This window comes from Thunnus albacares, chromosome 17 (assembly GCF_914725855.1).
Source record: "Thunnus albacares chromosome 17, fThuAlb1.1, whole genome shotgun sequence".
NCBI classification, from domain to species: Eukaryota; Metazoa; Chordata; class Actinopteri; order Scombriformes; family Scombridae; genus Thunnus; species Thunnus albacares.
The window spans coordinates 568,744-588,185 of record NC_058122.1 but is presented as its reverse complement, the minus strand read 5'-3'; the positions used below and the strand labels follow the sequence as shown (position 1 = coordinate 588,185).

General features: G+C 41.5%; 1 protein-coding gene across 1 annotated transcript in view; it reads right to left on the bottom strand.

Annotated features, from left to right (window-relative positions):
• LOC122966796 (junction plakoglobin-like) overlaps nucleotides 1–19,442 on the bottom strand; it is a 99,720-nt gene that overhangs the window by 40,086 nt on the left and 40,192 nt on the right. Inside the window, exons 10-12 of the mRNA XM_044331123.1 lie at nucleotides 10,804–11,022; nucleotides 2,121–2,273; nucleotides 209–328 (exon numbers count right to left, since the gene is read on the bottom strand). Of these exons, the coding sequence (XP_044187058.1) occupies nucleotides 209–328; nucleotides 2,121–2,273; nucleotides 10,804–11,022 (492 nt within the window). The remainder of the gene's footprint in view (nucleotides 1–208; nucleotides 329–2,120; nucleotides 2,274–10,803; nucleotides 11,023–19,442) is intronic.

Below are 19,442 nucleotides of genomic sequence, written 5' to 3'. Positions count from 1 at the left end.
CATTCAAAACTCTGCCATGCCCTCCATACCCCAGCAGATCTCTGCGAGGGGTGTGAAGTCCACCCCCAACCCCCTCAGGTTCGTTCTCAACAATTTATGGCGAACGCGGATTTCAACGGCTGTAAACAGCTGTTAACTGGAATTAGTGACGTTTGCAGGCCAAATATCTGTTTTTTTATGCAGTGTATGTTCTTGCATGTGAGTGTACCTGCACAAACAGTGGTATGGTCTGCATGCTGGCAATCTCTCCTCTGTTTATGGGGTCTCTGGCCAGAATGTGTAGGGCTCCTGTGCAGCCCTCAACTATTTCCTCCATACGAACACCATCCTGATAACAGATACAGACAGAAAGACAGAAACAAAGAGAGACGTCAAAGACAGAAATAGACCAGAGGACCCAATATGAATACTGACACTGCTAAATATGCTCTGTTTTCATCTGTTGGTTTCAGAAGCAGTACTTGAATCTCAGCAGTGTGAAGTACTTCTTTTTTGTGAATAAAATTTGCTCATAAATGGATAAGAGCAGGTAAACACTTTGGTGTGTGGGGGGGGCTGCTAAAAAAAAAAGTGATCTAGGTCTGTGTGTATGTGTATGTGTGTGGATGACAAGATGATGGACGTGATCTCGGATGATGACGTTGCAGGACAGTCAGGATGTCAGGTGTGACTACGGAAGGAAGAGAATCATGTGAGAATCAAATAGTGGATGTGACCACAGTGTTTTGATTGGAGAAAAAAAGTAAGATGGTGCCGGCTGGAGATCGGTGACAATCACCCAATTCAGTCTGTGCACTATCAAATACATGTGTCTGGTGGTAAGATGGAGAGGGGCAGAGCGTCGCTGTGTTCCATGTTATCCACCCACCAGATGTGGAAAGGGGTGTGAGTGTAGTGTGTGTGTGCATGTAAACAGGGTTAGTAGCAGGAGAGGAAAATAAAAGAAACACTGGTTCGCAGCAGTCCCACAACTGTGGGGAGAGAGCAGTAGTTGTTGTTGTTGCACAGGCAGCGTGTGTAGGCACAGTAGTTTGTCACATTGTCTGGACTGTTGACCAACAAGCTACCTGCTTTCTCTTGCGGTGGCACAATACACAGCAGTCCCGAGTGGGACAACACGAATCAGCTTAGTGTGTTGAACACAACTAAACCAGCAGCAAGCATCAATGCTCCTCGGAGCTTAGCAGAACAAAAGGACTTGGTGGTCCGTCAATTCACAACACAGTAGCAATAAAGCTTAACAAGCAATAAAGCTAGCAAAACACAATACAACACTGTCTCTGCCAAGACGTAAGCCTCTTACTTGGGTCACTTCAGAAAGTGATCAGATGGGTGTTTTAGTCCATCAGTGGGGTTCAGCATGGGTCTTCTGATGCGTGGTCCTGGCAGTGCCATCCTTGTTTCCTCGAGGGTTAGCGGCAGCTGGTTTCTCAATGGGTAGTAAGGAATACAGGAGAGTCGACTCGGTCGGTCGGAAGGCAGCAGGGCGTCTTTGAGAAGAGATCCTTTTCTTCCTTCTGTAGGCAACAGGAGAGTGCTGGGCTGCAACAGCGATCTCTTCTTCAGATCCAGTAATTGTGCTTAGTTGAACGCAGGGAGAAGTCTCAGCTCGTCCAGTGAGGGGCGGATCTTCAAACTTGGTGAGGGGCAATATATGTGCACGGTGGTTACCTCCTTTAGTAAACTGGCTCACGGGGAAAGCTAAACTTTCTGTGGCACGGTTACAATGGGAAGGCAATGGGTGTATCTGTGCAGCCGATAGTTAAAGCTGAGGTGACATCACGGCTGCATCACCCCAGCGGTGGTAGAGCATCTCTGCCAATGAGAGATGAGAGTTTGGGGCTCTCCCAGATTTCTCCCAGTCTGTGTGAGCAGCCTTTTGGCGCCCTTCCTTTGTTTCAGGGATTAAAGGACAAAGGTGGCCTCATGGTCAGGTTTCAGAGTTTACAAGTAGGCCTGCCTTTGTTTGAACACATGGTTGAGGCCCAATACAGTTTGCTTTGGTGTGTAAGATCTGTTTGTACAGAACATTTCCAATTGGTACAATATGTATTCAGGGATACAAGCATCTGTGTGTGTGTGTGTGTGTGTGTGTGTGTGTGTGTGTGTGTGTGCTCCACCTGGTATGTCTGCTGAGCAGAGGAGGCGTGTCTCTGTGTGTCCTGATGAGCCTTCAGCAGTAGGTTGACCAATCGTGGAATAGCACTTGCCTCCCTCAGTGGTGCTTGATTGGCCGGGCACAGCGCCAGGTTCCGGATCAGGCCAACTGTAGCCTGAGGAGAGGACAGAGAGGGTGGGGGGCACAGGGACATCAAAAACCTTTCTCAACAGATTTTAGCGGCAACATTACATGTGGAGGCTCCAAATAGCAGTGCCAGTTACTGTTTGGAACTTCTGCAAACTGTATACACTGTGCTCATGTATGCTAACCAGTGTGTGATGCTTCATATCAAAGGAAACCACGGGGATGAGAGCCAAAAGATCTAACAACTTTCTGTGGACGGAGCGCCTACTCACTGCTGAGTAGACAGCTGGGATGACTTCCAGCATCTGGACAGCCACAACACCTCAGTGCTGTCTCACTGTAACACCAGCAAAGTGCTGAGAAAAGCTTGCAATTTTACTTTTGAATCCCTACATGCGGTTTTCTGAAAATTTCTGGCCCAATAATGCTGTTTTAGGTCCCAAAATTCTTATGACCCCAGCAATCATAATTGTGAGCTCACTGAAAAACAGTAGGTTGTTTACAATGATTAAAACTGTAATTATTACTGGGGTGGTGTTGAAAAAGACCCACATACAGCGAGGGACTGAATTAAAATCACTGACCAGCAGGTCATATTAAAATCACCACACCTATCCTACAGACAGAAATCCAGTTCCAATGGAGCTTGAGTAAACATCACCATGGTGGCATCTGACCCACGCAATAGCAATTTTACTTCTTAACTGCTCGATGTTGAAAAATAGTCACAGAAATGCCATTACAATAAGGGTTATGTGTCAGAGGAGTGACTGCTGACTGTGACCAACCCAAGCACCTCTGCTCTCACTCTCAATGAAAATGTGTCGAGTTTGACTCTGTCACCACAGTAATGGTAGTGTCGCAAGAGAGCACAACACATTAATTAGCCATAAGATTAGTCTGTTGTTTTGGTATCTGAACCAAAAATCAGGTGTTGCAATGACACGGGTATTGATAAATTACAAAAGATATCTAGCTCTGCTGTTGAACAGGTCTGATTTATATGTAAATCAAGAATATGTAGACAGACAGGGGACAGAAAACTCAATAAATACAATATCATGACCTCATATCTGTGTGTGTGGGGAGGAGGGGTGGGGTTAATCTTTACATGCAGAATTCTGCAGATACATATTATACATACATAGAAAAACACCAACATATGCATGCACAGCAGAATTAGGCAGATACCCATTGATAATTGATATTCAAAAGAGAGCACTCAAATGTTTTAATCACCTTAAATCCAGCCCTCTAAACACCCTTAAATATGCAGTTAATTATTGTATTCTTGTAAACTACTGCTACTACTAATAATAATAATAGTAAAAAATGACAAAGAGACAATATTCATTATGCAGTTCCTTTTCAAATATTTATATAATAAAACATGTCACCAGTGCAACACAAGCAAAACTAGACCTGAATAAACCTTAACTCCCGGCCTGTTTACACTCTTTGTTTTGTTCTTTTGAAAGATTGATAATTTTTCATTTAAATGACAGTGCATACATTATTTGGTAACTCACTGTGACAATTTTTGTTCTTGTGAGAAAGGAACATCAAACTGTTTTAATTAATCTGCAGCAGAACAACAGCAGTCTAGTTTGCATGAGTCTATTGCATTAAAGTGAACATAAAATAATTCTGTTTTTCTGAACGTAAAAGTTGAGTTCCAACAGTTTGAATAAGAAAAGATACTGGAGTTTTAGTCACTGAGTGAATGAGCAAGTAAATAAGTGAATGCATGTTTGAATGAGTGGCTGAGTGAGATAGTGTGTGAGTGTGTGTGTGTGCGTGTGTGTGAGTGTGTGTGTTCGCATGTGTGATAGATCAGACAAAGTTTCACTTGAAGTCACTGAGCTTCTTGATGAGTGTGCAGACATGCGGAATCCCTGATGTTGCCTTGTTTTTAACCTCTTCCTCCTCTTCTTGCTTCTTGCTCTGTGCTTTTGTGCCCCTTTCAGGATTAATGTCAATGCAGGTTCTGAAAAACGATGTAGAATGACAAAAATATTCTTCTTTCAGGTGACATCAGTCTATGAATGTGAAATATCAAGAAAGAGCATCTTCAGTACAAAGTAGTGGTGCAGGATATTGAAACATATGATTCACATTTCACTAAGTATGTATCAATTCACACCAATGATCAAGTTAATCAAAGTTAAAAGGAAGAATGTGATGGTAAGGAATCAGTATCAGCCCTAACAATATTAGTAGAGGCAGCAGTAATGATAGTAGTTGCTGTTCTTGCATCAGAGACACCAGTGGTTATCACTAGGTTATTGGATTATCTGCCCACCATGGGTTTCTAAAAACATTGTACATGCTGTCACTGCCATTTGTTAGTTTCTGTTGTGGTTATGAAGCCATTTGCATCAACAGCATTTCTTTGTTTTCCTCTTCCACCATTGTGAAATATGGCCAACATTAACAGATATCAAATAGCAATTTGCCAGCTTTGATTTACATTCCGGAGAAGTCTGCAAAGTGTAATGAAACAATGTCAAACACACCAAATAAATTATGTACCAAATTTGCCCACCAAATTTGTTTTTGTACATTGCTGAATGACAACCACAGCTGCAGGTCATATTACTCAGTAAGGTGCACAAAGCAAGATGATATTAAATGGAAGTCGGTGATGTTAAAGGACTCCTGCCTGTTTTTAGTATCAGTGACCTCCTGAAAGTTGGTTGTTGTTAGGAGCTGCTAGCGTTATGATTGACTTTATGTGAGCAAAGCACCACATCTTATAGATGCAAAAATTACAGTTGTGCTATTCTTTTCAGTTTAACCCATTTCTGCGGTTAACTGACTTTTCCTCACTTCGGGTCATGACCATAGACTGGTTTTGTGGAATGTCTTCAGTAAAATTGTATACAATACTGATGATGAAATTAACACCCGCCAAGTGCCTAATGCAGGTAGATTTTCCATTTGGTGAGTAAATCTCAGAAGGCTGTCCGCCACACTGGCAGGTAAATGTTTGTACCAAGATAGTCATGTAATAAAATATCTGGCATGATGGTTCAAAGAAAATTTCTCATGTTTGCCCCTATACAATGTAGACACACGCATCATGTGTGTTTTTTACGCACATCCAAACAGTGCTGTGAAACTGTAGGAGCACTTGAGACAGTCTTAGGAGAAGGAGCACCAACCACAGACCTTCTCCTAGTTTCGTGGCAATGTTTATTGTATGGGAAATCAGCTACTTGACATTGCAGCTCTCTGCTAAACTGTCACTTGCCACCGGTCTGCTGCTAGGTACCATTAATTAAATTAAATTAAAAGCTATTATGTGGCCACATTGTATTTAATATAATACCGTATTGTCTCTATGAAATGCAGTGAACCAAATGTATATGTGACACAAAAAGGCAGTTTATTTAAAAAAAAAAGTGTTAAAAAGTTAATTTCAGACACTGGATGCAGGTCAATGTGACCCAGATGCTTTCATGTGTGTAAATGTATAATATGTGTATATGTGTATACTGATGTATATTGTTGGTATGACATTTGACATGGCTAATTCTGAATGAGTTATCCCATTCTTTTCACTGCTCAAACAGATTTTGCTAAAGAAAGACTGGACCGGCACACAGGCAGACGTGCCTGGGGGTTGTTTATTTTACAATTGCATGTTATATAACTTGTATACCAGTTACGTTTTTTTTCTTTCTTTTTTTGATAACTATTTTTATTGGTGTACAACATAGTCATTTACATATCACCATATCTTACTGTAACTATAAATCACCACCAAAGAAGTTGTAAGAGGAAAAAAAGAAAGAGAAAAAACAAATAAATAAACCAAAACCAAACAACAACATAAGAGAAAAAAAGAGAAAAGGGGATGGTCGGACTCATCACAGATTTCAACATTGTTATTAATTATTGACAGATTACAGAGGTACCAGCATACTTAATAGATCAAGTTAGGAAGAACAGATTACAGTAAACAGGCCAGAGATTTGATTCCTAGTGTGAAGGAATGGTTGACAGTTTATTGAAATACTCAATAAATAGTCTCCATATGTCACGGGTTCACCGTCTTAGTGACTATTTTTCATGTTGTTCACCTGCCTGATCTCTAACTCCCCTCACCCATCTGCCCTGCAATCACCTCATTCCCCTCACCTGAGTTTCCCCACCCATCTCCTCACCTGGATCCCATTAGGCTCATCAGTCACTCCTTATATATACTGGTCCTCATTCATATGCTCCTTGCCAGATTGTCTAGTGTGTTTGCCTAGCTTTCCAGCATTTCTATATCTACCTGTTTGCTTGCCTGTTACCTCAGATCCTGCCTGTTTCTCAGTCTTGAGATTTGCCTAGTCCCTTGGAGTTGTCTGCCTGATCTGCCTGTCTGCCTGGTTTGTGACCCCTGCTTGTTTTTTTGGACTGATTAAAGAATACTGGACTCTGCTCCTGTCTCTGAGGTTGTGCTTTTGGGTTCTGAGGTTCTGAGACGTTACACCATAACTTGAAGAAACCATCAGTGGATTACCTGAGAGATTTTAAGTTTGTCCAAGCTTAGAAAAACATCATATCATTATACCAGATTGAAAAGGAGGGTGGTTTTTAGAAATTTCCAAGATAGTAATAACCTTCTACTAAGTAAGAGTGTTGTAAAGGCAATTATATCTCCATTTCTGGCTGTGCATTGCAAGGGTTCTGATGGCATGCCAAATCTGACTAACAGTGGGCATGGTTGTAGTAGTATATGTAAGACCGTAGATAATGTATCAAACACTGAAGACTAGAATCGTTGCAGTTGTGGACGGGACCAACGAGATGTGCTTGAGGCTCACCACAATGGTCACATTTTGGATCAGACTCAGGATATATTTCAGCCAATCTGGCCTTACTAAAGTGGACTCTGTGTACCACTTTCAACTGGATTAAACTGAGCCATGCACATGAGGAAGATGAGTTAACTCCATTTAGAACATCTTTCCACCATTCATCTGTCAACTTCATCCTCAGCTCTTCTCCCCATTTAGACTTACTTCTATGTATTTTGTCATCAGTCAAATGCATAATATCTATGAATATTTGAAATGAAGCCATTTTCAGTTGGAGACAGCAAAAGAAGTTTTTCCCACTAAAGATCATAAGGGAGATGTGGGAAAGAATCAAACGTCGTTTGTTTGTTTTGTTTTTTTCAGACTGACAGATTTGGACATACCTGAAAAAATGATTTCAGGTTTCCTTTTACTGAATCTGTAGAGCTGGGATATTGATGGGAAAACATTCACTTTTTTTTAAAAAGTCAGCTTATAGCCTGAGAAAGAGCCAAAATCTTTCCTGCCAGCAAAGCAAAAGATAGCTTTGGTGGCAGGAATAGAATGCTTTGGATCTTCTATATAAAGCAAAAGGTTGTCAGTGTATAGGAAAGCCTTATACTCTATACCATGCCGAGTAATGCCCGGAATCTTGGATGATGCTTTGAGAGCACTAGACAATGGTTCAATTGCAATAGCAAATGAGACAATGGGCACTCTTGGTGTGTCCCTATGTAGAAGTGAAAAAACGAAGAGTGCAATGAGTTTGTATTTACACTGGCAAGTGGATTTGAATATAGCCGTTGAATCAAACTAACAAAAGTATCTCCAAAACCAAATCTTCATAAAACTGGGAAAAAGTAAGACCACTCTATTTGGCTGAACGTCTTCTCCGCATCCATGGAGGAAACTACTTCTGGAAGGAGAGGTGGGTTCAATGTATGAATGATGTCTAAAACTTTCCTAATATTGGAGAACAAAGGTTGACCTTTAATAAATTCTGTCTGGTCTACTGATATTATCTGTGGGAGGACAGATTCGGGGCGTTGCACTAAAACTGTGGCTAAAATTTTTGGTTCTTGAAATGAGGCGGTCAGACCCACAATCAGTGGATTCTTTATCTTCTATTAAAAGGAGTTTTATAGTTGCTTGTTTGTAAGACAGTGGTAAGTGTGACAATTTCTTGAAATTCTGTAGGTTTTTCAAGTTTAAATTTTTCCTCAGGATCAATACTTGGGAAGAACGATTTTTTTCTTCTCAGTTTCAAAGCTGCCTCCTGACAAGAGGTGGATCCCCCATTCAGCTTGCAAGACACACAGGTATGCAAAACATGATGTTGAGATTTGGGAGGTGTATACATCGCTCCTCTGTGAACCTCTGCAACCAACAGCTACTTCATAACACCCTTCTCTATATAGGTTCACATAGATGTTTACGTATATATTTACAGGAGCATAATTCCAGCTTTGCAGTCCAGATGATCAGTGATCAGTGGGCCTCATTCGCTAATATGTGTGTAAAAAATGTTACACACCTACATACTTACTGGCACGCAAAATAAATGCGCACACAAAATTACTGTCAGATTCATGACATGTGCACACCAGCCAATTTTGTTCTTACCACCGTGTGCTGTTTGTGAATTCTAATTCAAATTCTAAATTGACAGGCACATGCCTGCTATCGGTAATTAGCATACTAACATACCCCCATTTCTCTATATAAGGAAAGCTCTGTTGGATGGTAAAAATGTAGAAAAACTTCACCACTCAGAAGTGAAAGCCAGAAAAGGCAGATTTGGCCAGTAAACTGTCAAATGTCATTGGCACAACCGTTTGGAGCCTGGTTGTGAATACAGTCTGCATACTTGTTGCACCACTACGTCCATAACAAAATAAAAAGTTGGTAAATGTGTAGCTCTGTGGAAGTGATCTAAATAAACCTCTACTGGAGTGTCAAGTGTGCATCATGTTTCATCTCTGTCCACAACAGGCTGTGATGTACTGAAAGCAGAGCTCCCCTCCCTGTGCCACTACTGAGCTGTCAGGCTGTGAGGACACTGAACAGGCTGCTGGTTAACCAGCTGCATATATCATTGCCAAATCTGATGGGAGAAATTAATCGCTGTCACAGTTCAATATGGAAATTCTGATAAAGAAGCTATTGTCATCCAAAAGTGGGAACAGGACAATTTTAATATATTCATAATTTCATTACATTTATAATGATGATTTATGGATTACAACATCTAAATTTCTCTTTCCTCTTTTAATTTTATAATTAGTAAATAAGTTGTGTATTATTAGCAATTTCACATGTTTAAATGTTGTATATTTAGTTTCAATCATTTTTGAAATAATTGTGGTTGTAATATATTGTTCACACTGAATAATTATTGACTATATCATTTTCAAGAACATAGGATGATTTGTGCAAATGCATGGTCTAAGGTAGTTCTAAATTTGTTCGCAGAGTAAAAACAAATTCAGACAAGTACATAATGAATCCCAGATTTGTGCTTAAAACATTCGTATGCACGGTTTAAGCACAGATTTGTGCGTACATACTGTTTGTAAATGAGGCCCAATGATCCCACCTTGAATTTTCAGGACAAGGTTGATCACTGACTATCTGATCATGTCCAGACCTGCAGCCAGTCAACAAGCAAGTGGATTCAGGTGATGGCAAGAAGCAGTAAAGATGCAGAAAGGTCTGCCCTCCTTAAAAACACAGTGAACCTGGACTATAGGAAATACATGTGCAGAAAACAAACACACTGGAGAATAACAGAAGAAAAAGTGAGATGATTATATTGACAAGAATGATCAAATAATATCTACAGTGAGTGTAAAAGGACTTACCTTTACAAAATCTAAAAGAGAAAACCAACTTTATTTAGAGAAAATGGACATCCCAGCATTTATAGAACATTTCTATACAGTCCACTGTCAGCGTCTACACACAATGCCTTCAGCCACAGTACTGCTGTTGGCTAAATAGACTTCGGGTTGCAGTTTGATACATAAAGTGTTGAAAAATGTGAGCTGTTACGTGGCCAGTGTCGACAGCTGTATTGATTAATACTGAAGCTCTTATTGGATATTGTATCTATTGTGTCAGATGTACATGAGACAGACAGCTGGAAAATGAGATAAAGACATTCATTCAGTCATTATAATTCAAATGTAATTAATGAATGTAAAATAGTTTTGATTAATTGGTCAGTTTATTTGTATTTGTCAATATATTACTTTTTGTCTTGTTAATAGATGGATTGAAACCCAGCTACTGGCTTTGTGTGTCGCTCTCCCAATCCCTTCTCCTCACTGAGAAACAAAACAACATGCTTTGTCTCTGGAGCTCTCAGTCTCTCTCTCTCACTCTTTATCTGTCTGTCTCTCCAGGGACACAGCACACCAGTGGGTGTTGTCATAGCTGAATTGCTCTGGGAGTGAAGCATAATGGGAGATGCATGTCATGTTGTGTATGTGTGTGTGTGTGTGTGTGTGTGTGTGTGTGTGTTTTCTTGTCTGTGGGTGCTGTTCAGTCGGTTCTTTCTTTATGTGTTCAGCTTTGGTGCAGTGGCGCTAAAACAAGTACTGTCCTCTGTAACATCGCCTAACTTCTGATGAGCTGACATCACATCAACACCATCAATGCCATCAATCTCCTTTCCTTTCTTTCTTTTTCTAATCTTTTTTTTTGTTTCCTTCTTTTCTTTTCTCTCCTTCTCATATTCTACCAATACAGAGCCCTGCTTCCCCTCACCTTTACTACAGGCCAGTAGTGCGGCTGCCCTAGCAGCTTGACGACAGCAGGGATACCGTAGTGCAGCCGCACAGCATTCTGGGCCAGCTCGGCATCCTGGTGGCGGGATGTGAGGTGACGCAGGGCGCAGACTGCTGGCTCAGCAACGTCTTCTTTCTCCCCAGCACGAAGCACAGCATGGATCAATGCCTCCACACCACCGTACTGAGTTACCAGAGTCTGAGGGATAACAGGTAGAAAAAAAATAATTCCTCATCTGTAATGCAGATGTGCAGTGAAGCCTCCTTTCCCTGAAAGCCTCTACATGTAAGACAGAAATTCATTTTAAAAACATGGAGTAGCCTGTTCCCTCTGTGTACAGTGTGTGTGTGTGTGTGTGTGTGTGTGTGTGATTGTGCTACAGTGCTTTGTTAATGAAAGATCTCGGCTGTTGTGTACACTCCTCACCTTAGACAATCTTCACCCCAGAGGAAAATCAATTTATAAGCAATACATCATATTGATATTTACCATTTGTTTTGTCTTTGGTTTCGAGCCTGGGCACAAACACACACACACACACACAAAAGATGTACAGTTTTATTGTTTTCTTTATGAATTCATACATACATCAAAACACACAGGAAAACTTCAGATCGTGACCAGCTTTTAAAAGCTTTGCATGGCACTCGGAGCCCCAAAGCCTACAGGAGTTTCTGTGACTGTTCATTAAGATGTGGTTATAGGCAAAGTAATGCCACATGCATAATTATGAATTCATAAGATAATTACAAAACACAGCAAAAACTGAACTGAAGCCAGATTGCATAATAATCCTCTCAACCATTTGATTTCACTTAATATCAAACATTAATTATAGATCCATGTTATCATAAACATTCAAAATCTGTACTTGTGCTTGTAGTGAGCCATAACTATTCCATAAGCATCTTTCAATTTGAAAATATATAAGCCAGCTCATATCTTAAATCAAAGTCCATTCAGCATTTCATGAGCACTGTCACCCAGAACGCAGAGGTGAGGGTCAGTTGTGGAGTGTACAGCAGCTGCTGAAATGAATGATGTCAGGATGTGGCAGATGGCAGGATTCAGGAAAGTCTGGCTTTCCTTTCCCCAATATCAATCCTGAATATACTGATTTCTTTTCACTTCAACCACGTTAACTAACTGATGAAATTATCATCATTGGTTGTAGAAATCCAAGATGACATCAAATAAAACAAATGTAACTTAAAAACAATTGCAGAACAGAGTGCTAATACATTTTTAATAATATTTTCTAATACCATCCATATATCACCAGGTATGATTTTAGTTTCCATATAGTTTATGTGTGTAAAATCACTTCAGTGAACACGACTGTGCTGTTAGGCACACAGAGCATGCTGGAGACACCACAGTGGCTGCCACACTCTGCCTTCTCGAGTCATCTCACCGGTCACACACATAACTTCAAGAAGTCCGAAATGTGGAAATAAAATGATAAAAGTCAGTTCACGGCTGTAGCAGTCCTTCATCTGCAGCTGCATGAGTGCAAGTGATGAGCGAGAGGGCATATACGCAGACTATTGACACTGATTGATCAAGTGACTGATTGGTAGAGCAAAAGAAATTCATGTACATCAATAGTCATGAGTACTTTTGCATTGACCATTTATGATTGAATGTGGGCGTGTAGAGGGCTGGATATGAGGCTGATCCACATGTGCACATTTCCAGCTGGACTGTGATTTATAATGGGAAATATAAATGCATTTGTGCATACACAGAGTTTTATAAATGTGATTACTTTTTGGCACATGTCATTTTCGGCTTTTGTGCACACATACACTTTTAGTAAGATAATTGTTCATTATTAGCTTCTTAGCTGGCGAGTCTGAGAAGAGTTTGGCTCCAAGGCTGAGTGATGCTGGCTTTGCTGGGTAGTTGGTGCAGGTCAGAGGGCCCAGGTCACTGATTGCCCCTTTGTCAGAGATAGTAACTCAGTGCTAACCTGCTTTTGTTGCTGAATCTTAAGCAGGCTCTCGTGTCACGGCTTGTTCAGGAGAGTTCTGTGTGTGTCTGCTTGGAGCAGACCACACTGGGTCAGAAAACTACAGGCTGCAGGAGTAGCTCCTGCAGATAAGAGCATGGAGGGTTGTAGTCCTGCTGCAATAACTCTGCAGCAGGCTGAACCATGAGGAGAAAAGAGACAGAGAAGAGGGGAACCTCTAGTTTTGTTAACCTGGGTCCATGGGTGGAGTTCATACTTGGTTGCAAACAACCAAGGACTCTGGGGAAAAGCGAGTTTCTTGAGGACTCTCTTTCTTTCTTAGAGTCTTGAAACATGTGGTTGGCTGGTGAGACCCACCACTATGCACTGTTTTATAAAAGAGACCCCAGGGGAGTCACACTTAATCTGTTTAGGCTAGTGTGAAATCTATTGATGGAAATCTGGAAAGTGTGTAATCAAGGCAGACCATCCACAGGATTTTGTGATAAGAGATATGTGATTTTAACATGACTAGAAAGTTAAACCACTGTTAAATCCATCTTCTGATCATGAACTGTCAAGTAAACAATTTACAGTCCAGACAGGAAGTATTCAGACAGTTGCACAGTTTTTGTTCTTCAGGCTCTGTGTTTCAGCACTTTCAATTGTAAATATAATATTGGAGAGTACATTAAAGTGCCAAGTCTCAGCTTTAATATGAGTAGGTTTACTGCAATATAGAAAGAACTGTGTGGGAGATATAGCCCTTATTAACACATATTGCCCAAAGTTCAGGGTTTCAAACGTAATTGGATAGATACACATGAAGTTAAACAAAATCATTATATTTAATATTTAGTGTGTAATCCTTTGCGGTCAATGACTAACTGAAGTCTTGGACTGATAGACATCAGCAGACACTTTGTATCTTCCCTGGTGATGCACTTCCAGGCCTTCACTGCAGACACCTTCAGCTTGCTTGTTGTGGGCTCTCTCTGCCTTTAGTCTGGTCTTCAGCAGGTGGAATGCAAGTCAGTTTGAGATCAGGTGAATGACTCAGCCTGTCATGGACATTCCACCTCTTCACCCTGAAAAGCTTTTTAGTTGCTGTGGCCGTATGTTTAGGATGGTTGTCCTGCCGAATGATTAAATGTGCTCCAATGAATTCTAAAGCATTTGTCTGAATGTGAGCATGCAGAATTCTCCTGTATACCTGTTGCTCAGACCAATTATTTATTCATCGATTTAAAATGTGCTATATCAGGATCGGTCTCGTTATTGGGATATGAAATGACCTGAGATTGGGAGATTATGAGATTTTGGTCATATCACTCAGTCCTACTTCACCGACGTCACCAAAAACAGTGACAAACAAAAAGGGATTGGTTGGGAGACTGGGGGGCACCGTAGCAGTAAAAAGATGGCATAAAATAAGAATTAGACATAAAATAAGTCTGTTTTTGAGCCTTGTGGTTTGGGCTTGGAGGCTCCTGTACTGCCTTCCAGAGGACAGGGGGAAGAACAGTTCATGGTTGGGGTGGATAGGGCCTGCTGATGCAGACCTCTGTGCAGGCAGTGTTTGTTATAGATGTCCTGTATGACCAGGAGCCGGGTGCCAGTGATATGCTGGGCAGTCTTGATCACCTGCTGCAGGGCTTTCCAGTCAACTATTGTACAGTTGCCAAACCACACTGAGATGCAGATTGTTAGGATGCTTTCAGTGGCGCTGCTGTAAAAGTTCATGAGAATCTTGGGTGACAGATGCCCTCCTCAGCCTCCCCAAGAAGTAGAGGCATTGTTGAGCCTTGCTAACCAGGGAGTGGATGTTAATTGTCCAGGTGAGGTCCTCTGAGATGTGGACTCCCAGGAGTTTAAAACTGGAGACATGCTCCACCTTGGCCCTGTTAGTATAGATGGGGGAGAGTCTGCAGCTTTTGGTCCTCCAGAACTCCACGATCAGTTCTTTGGTCTTTTGGACAGTGAGGATGAGATTGTTGGAGGAGCACCATGATGTCAGATGCTCCACTTTGTTCCTGTAGGCTGTCTCATCATTGCTGGTGATTCAGCCCACAACTGTTGTGTCATCCGCAAATTTAACAATGGTGTCGGATGAATAAATAGGCAGGCAGTCATGGGTGAAAAGGGAACAGAGGAGGGGGCTCAGAACACAGCCATGTGAGGTGTCTGTTCTGAGGATCAGGGAGAAGGAGGTGTCGTTACCTAACTGAACAGATTGTAGTCTGTTGTTCAGGAAGTCCATTGTCCAGTTGCAGAGGGAGGGGCTAAGGCCAAGGAAGTGGAGTTTGGTGGTTAGTTTGGAGGGGATGATTGTTTTAAATGCTGAGCTAAAGTGCACAAACAGCATACGGATGTATGTGTCTTTATTGTCCAGGTGGATCAGGGCAGAGTATAAGATAGTGGAGATGGCTCTGTAGACCTTTTGGGTCTATAGGTGAACTGGTGTTAGTTGAGTGAGGGAGATAATGTCCTTGATGTGAGCCATGACTAGTCTTTCAAAGCATTTCATGGCAATGGAGGTGAGTGCAATGGGCCGGTAGTTATTTAGACACTTAACTGAGGAGTGTTTGGGGACAGGGATGATGATAGAGGTTTTGAAATATGTGAGGAGTAAGGACTGGGACAGTGAAAGGTTAAATAGCATGGTGAAGACCTCAGCCAGCTGGTCGGCACATTCCCAGTGAACCTGGGTATGCCATCAGGGCCAGCAGCCTTCCGTGTGCTCAGTCTGCATAGTGATCCTCTGACCTCAGCAATGGACAGAGTAATCACCTGGTCTTCTGGAGTATTCGAGGTTTTGGTAGCTGGCCCGAAGTAATCCATGTCAAACCGAGCATAAAAATTGTTGAGTTCATTGGGGAGTGAAGGGTTGTGGTCTGGAGGACAACTGTTAGAGCTTTTATAGTCAGTTATGGTTTGAGTACCTTGCAGCATGTGTTGGGGGTCAGCATTGTTGGAGAAGTGGTCTTCGGGGAAGTGGTCCTCTATATTTGAGCAACTACCTTTGATATCTCTCAGATAAATTTTTTCAGCCTTATTATTATCTTCTTCACTTGCATGGTCACCTCAGTACTAATATTGATAGACAACTCCACCTCAATCTAAATAGCAACTGTCAACTCTCAGTCAGCTCTGAGTCATGTATAAGCTCTTTTGTGCTGAACTAACTTTGAAAAGATACACAGCTGCCCAAGTATTTAGTAACCAAGTGTCCGATTATGCTTGACGCTTTGGGTACTATGGACCCTATTTTAATGCGCGCAAATCCACTTTTTTTAGTTTAACAGCGTAAAAAATGGTTGTGGTGCCAGGCACATGGTTCAAAAGGGTTGTACTTAGTCCCTTAATTAATCGTGGGTGTGTTTTGGGCATAACATGCAATAAACCAATCAGAGTTTCATTTCCTATTCCCTTTAAAAGCCAGGTGCACTAGCACCTTGGCGGATTGCTGTTATAATTGCAAATTTGCCAAGTAGTAAGAAGGAACACTTCTCTGCAGAGATAACAGATCTGCTAATGCACAAAGTGAAAGTGCATGATCCATTATGAGCACACTGGCCCCTGCTGCTCCTGGACTCTCCTGTGGCCAGCCCATTCATGGTGCACCTTGCCTGACCACTAGACCACCAGACCACCAGATACTCTTCATTAATTTGTTGAAAATTTTTGTTTGCAAATTTTCATTTGTTTTTTGTAAAGGTTTATTATTTTTAAATACAGATTTGGTTCTCTTAAAAATCATTGGTTCAGTCATGAAGAAACAGATAAAATCAGTAGGGTTTTAATTGCAGAAAGTATGGAAATCTGATCACTGTTATCTCAAATGTTAAGTTGAACGCAACAGAATACTTGTTAAATATTGTTCATGAATTAAATAATTAATTTTAATCATGTAAAAAAATCATCATACACAGGACTTGATAAGTCCCCCAAGATGCCAGTCCTGCTGCTGGCAGCAGCTAAGAGCTGTCCACAGTTCTTCCTTTCTTTAGTTCAATCATTGTTTTCACCTCATTTACTTCCCCATGTGTTCCTCATGTTCTCATGTATTGATGTAGCAGGAAAGTCAATCCATGTCTGATCTGTTGTCGATATCCATTTCCTGGGTCTCAACAGACACCCTCAACCTGACGGGTCTGTTTAAATACCCACATGTATTGCCATGATTTGGTCAAATAATAAAAACATTTCATATGATAATGTACACAATAATAATCTTTCACACTGTAATCCTTTAATTTGTAATCTTTTGCATGTTTGTGCACTGCTGTGCATCCGTGTGTGTAACAAGCAGAGTGTACACACGTTGTGCACCCACCTATGTAGGCGCATATTACTGTCTTGATAATGTGCCCTTAAAACAACATTGAAATACTGTGCCATTGATTTCAGACCAGGTTTGTGTTGGTCAATCATGCAATCGGTTTCCGCTGCTTCAAGATAGCAATGTGCCAACAATGTGCCTGACCACACCTATCATTTTAAGACCAACCTGCATAGATGCAGAAATTGGCTTGCTGATCGGCACTAATGTACCCAGTAATGGAACCATGGCAGATCATTAACAGCCAAGGAGAAGGCCCATATGCAGTAAGGACTTTACTAGGCTGGGTGGTCAAGGGTCCATTAAGAGGAGGAAGTGCAAAGGGCAACAGTAAACTCGCAGTGTCTGTCAATAGGATTTCATTGGTCAACCTTCATGAGTTGCTTGAAAAATCCTATGAGGACACAAAAGAAATGTCAACTGAGGACGAACAGTTCATGAAAACTGTCGAAGACTCAGCCAACATTGTGGATGGACACTACAGTCTCAGATTACTATTCAGGAGGGATAATGTTTTACTGCCTGACAACTGTGAAGTTGCAGAGCAATGTCTTTCTAGCTTAAAAAGGAAGTTCTTGAAGAATGCATCATTTCATGAGGAGTACACGGGTTTCCTCAGTGATGTCAGTGACAAAAGTTACACTGAGGTAGTGCCACAGGCACAACTGAAACGAAAAATTGGAAAGGTCTGGTACAAACCTCACCATGGGGTGTACCACCCAAGAAAAGGAAAACTCAGAGTGGTTTTTGACTGTGGAGCATCTTTCATTGGTACCTCGCTCAATTCAGAGCTTCTTCAGGATCCAGACCTAACTAATCATCTCATAGGGGTACCTATCAGATTTCACCAGGAGCCCACTGGAATGGGGGACATTCAAGCAATGTTTCACCAAGTAAAGCTTTCTAAAGAGGATGTTGATTTTCTGAGGTTCCTGTGGTGGCCTGGGGGTGATATAAGTCTTAATCCACAAGAGTACCACATGACTGTGCACATTTTTGGTGCTGTGTCATCACCAAGCTGCGCAAACTATGCACTCAGAAGGACAGCTGAGGATAATAGGAAACACTTTAGACCTGAAGTGATTGACACAATCCTGAACAATATCTATGTTGATGACTGCTTAAAATCTGTTTCTATGGGAGATGTAGCAATACTGGTCATTAAAGCACTCACAGCTGTATGCCAGAGGGGAGGTTTCCACCTCTCCAAATGGATAACCAACAGCCGCAGGGTGCTGTCCTCAATTCCTAAAGCAGACAGAAATAAAGAGCTCAACCTAGACAGAGGTCGACTCCCAACGGAAAGAGCATTTGGTGTGCAATGGTGCATGGAGGATGACAATTTTACATTCAGTGTCACCATCAAGCCACAGCCACACACACACAGAGAGGGGTATTGTCTATGGTCAGCTCCATCTATGACTCTTTAGGGTTTCTCGCACCCTTCACTCTGCCTGCTAAGCTGCTATTGCAAGAGCTATGTAGCATAAACTATGGCTGGGATGAGGAAATACCCAAGATGTTCTCTGTCCAGTGAGTTAAATGGAAGTTAGATCTCCAGAAGATCACTGACTTCAAGGTTATAAGATGCTTCAAGCCCAACAACTTTGGGCCACACACACAGGCACAACTTCACAATTTTTTAGATGCAAGTGAACAAGGACATTGCACGGTGAGCTATTTGAGACATGAATGATAAGAACACTGTTCACATTGCATTCATGACGGGGAAGGCAAGAGTGGCTCACCTCAAAAGGATTACAATTCCCAGGTTGGAGCTTGCTACTGCAGTGCTGGCCACTAGTGTGGATAAAGTACTCTGAACAGAGTTACAGCTGCAGCTTGAAAGCTCAGTGTTTTGGACCAATAGCCAATTGTTACTTAAGTACATAGCAAATCAACACAAGGTTCAACACATTTGTCGCCAACAGGATTTCCATCATTAGGGAGGCCACAGAGACGACACAATGGAGATATATGAATACAAAAAGCAACCCTGCTGATGTTGCCTCTAGTGGGAAGAAGGCAGACAAATTTATGGAGAATTGGAGTTGGATCCATGGCCCAGACATACTCTGGGAGTCAGAAAAAGACTGGCCAAAGTTTCCCATGGAATTTGTCGTGCTCTTTTTTGATGACGCAGAGGTCAAAAGAAATCCTACTGTAAGTACAGTTATTGTCAAGGGCAATGAGAGTCCTACAGACAAGCTTCTCATGTACTTCTCCATCTGGAGAAAGCTAAAAGTTGCAGTAGCATGGATTTTGAAACTCAAATAAACTTTGAAACTGCTGGCTTGCAGAAGAAGAGAGTTTCATTCCACTGTA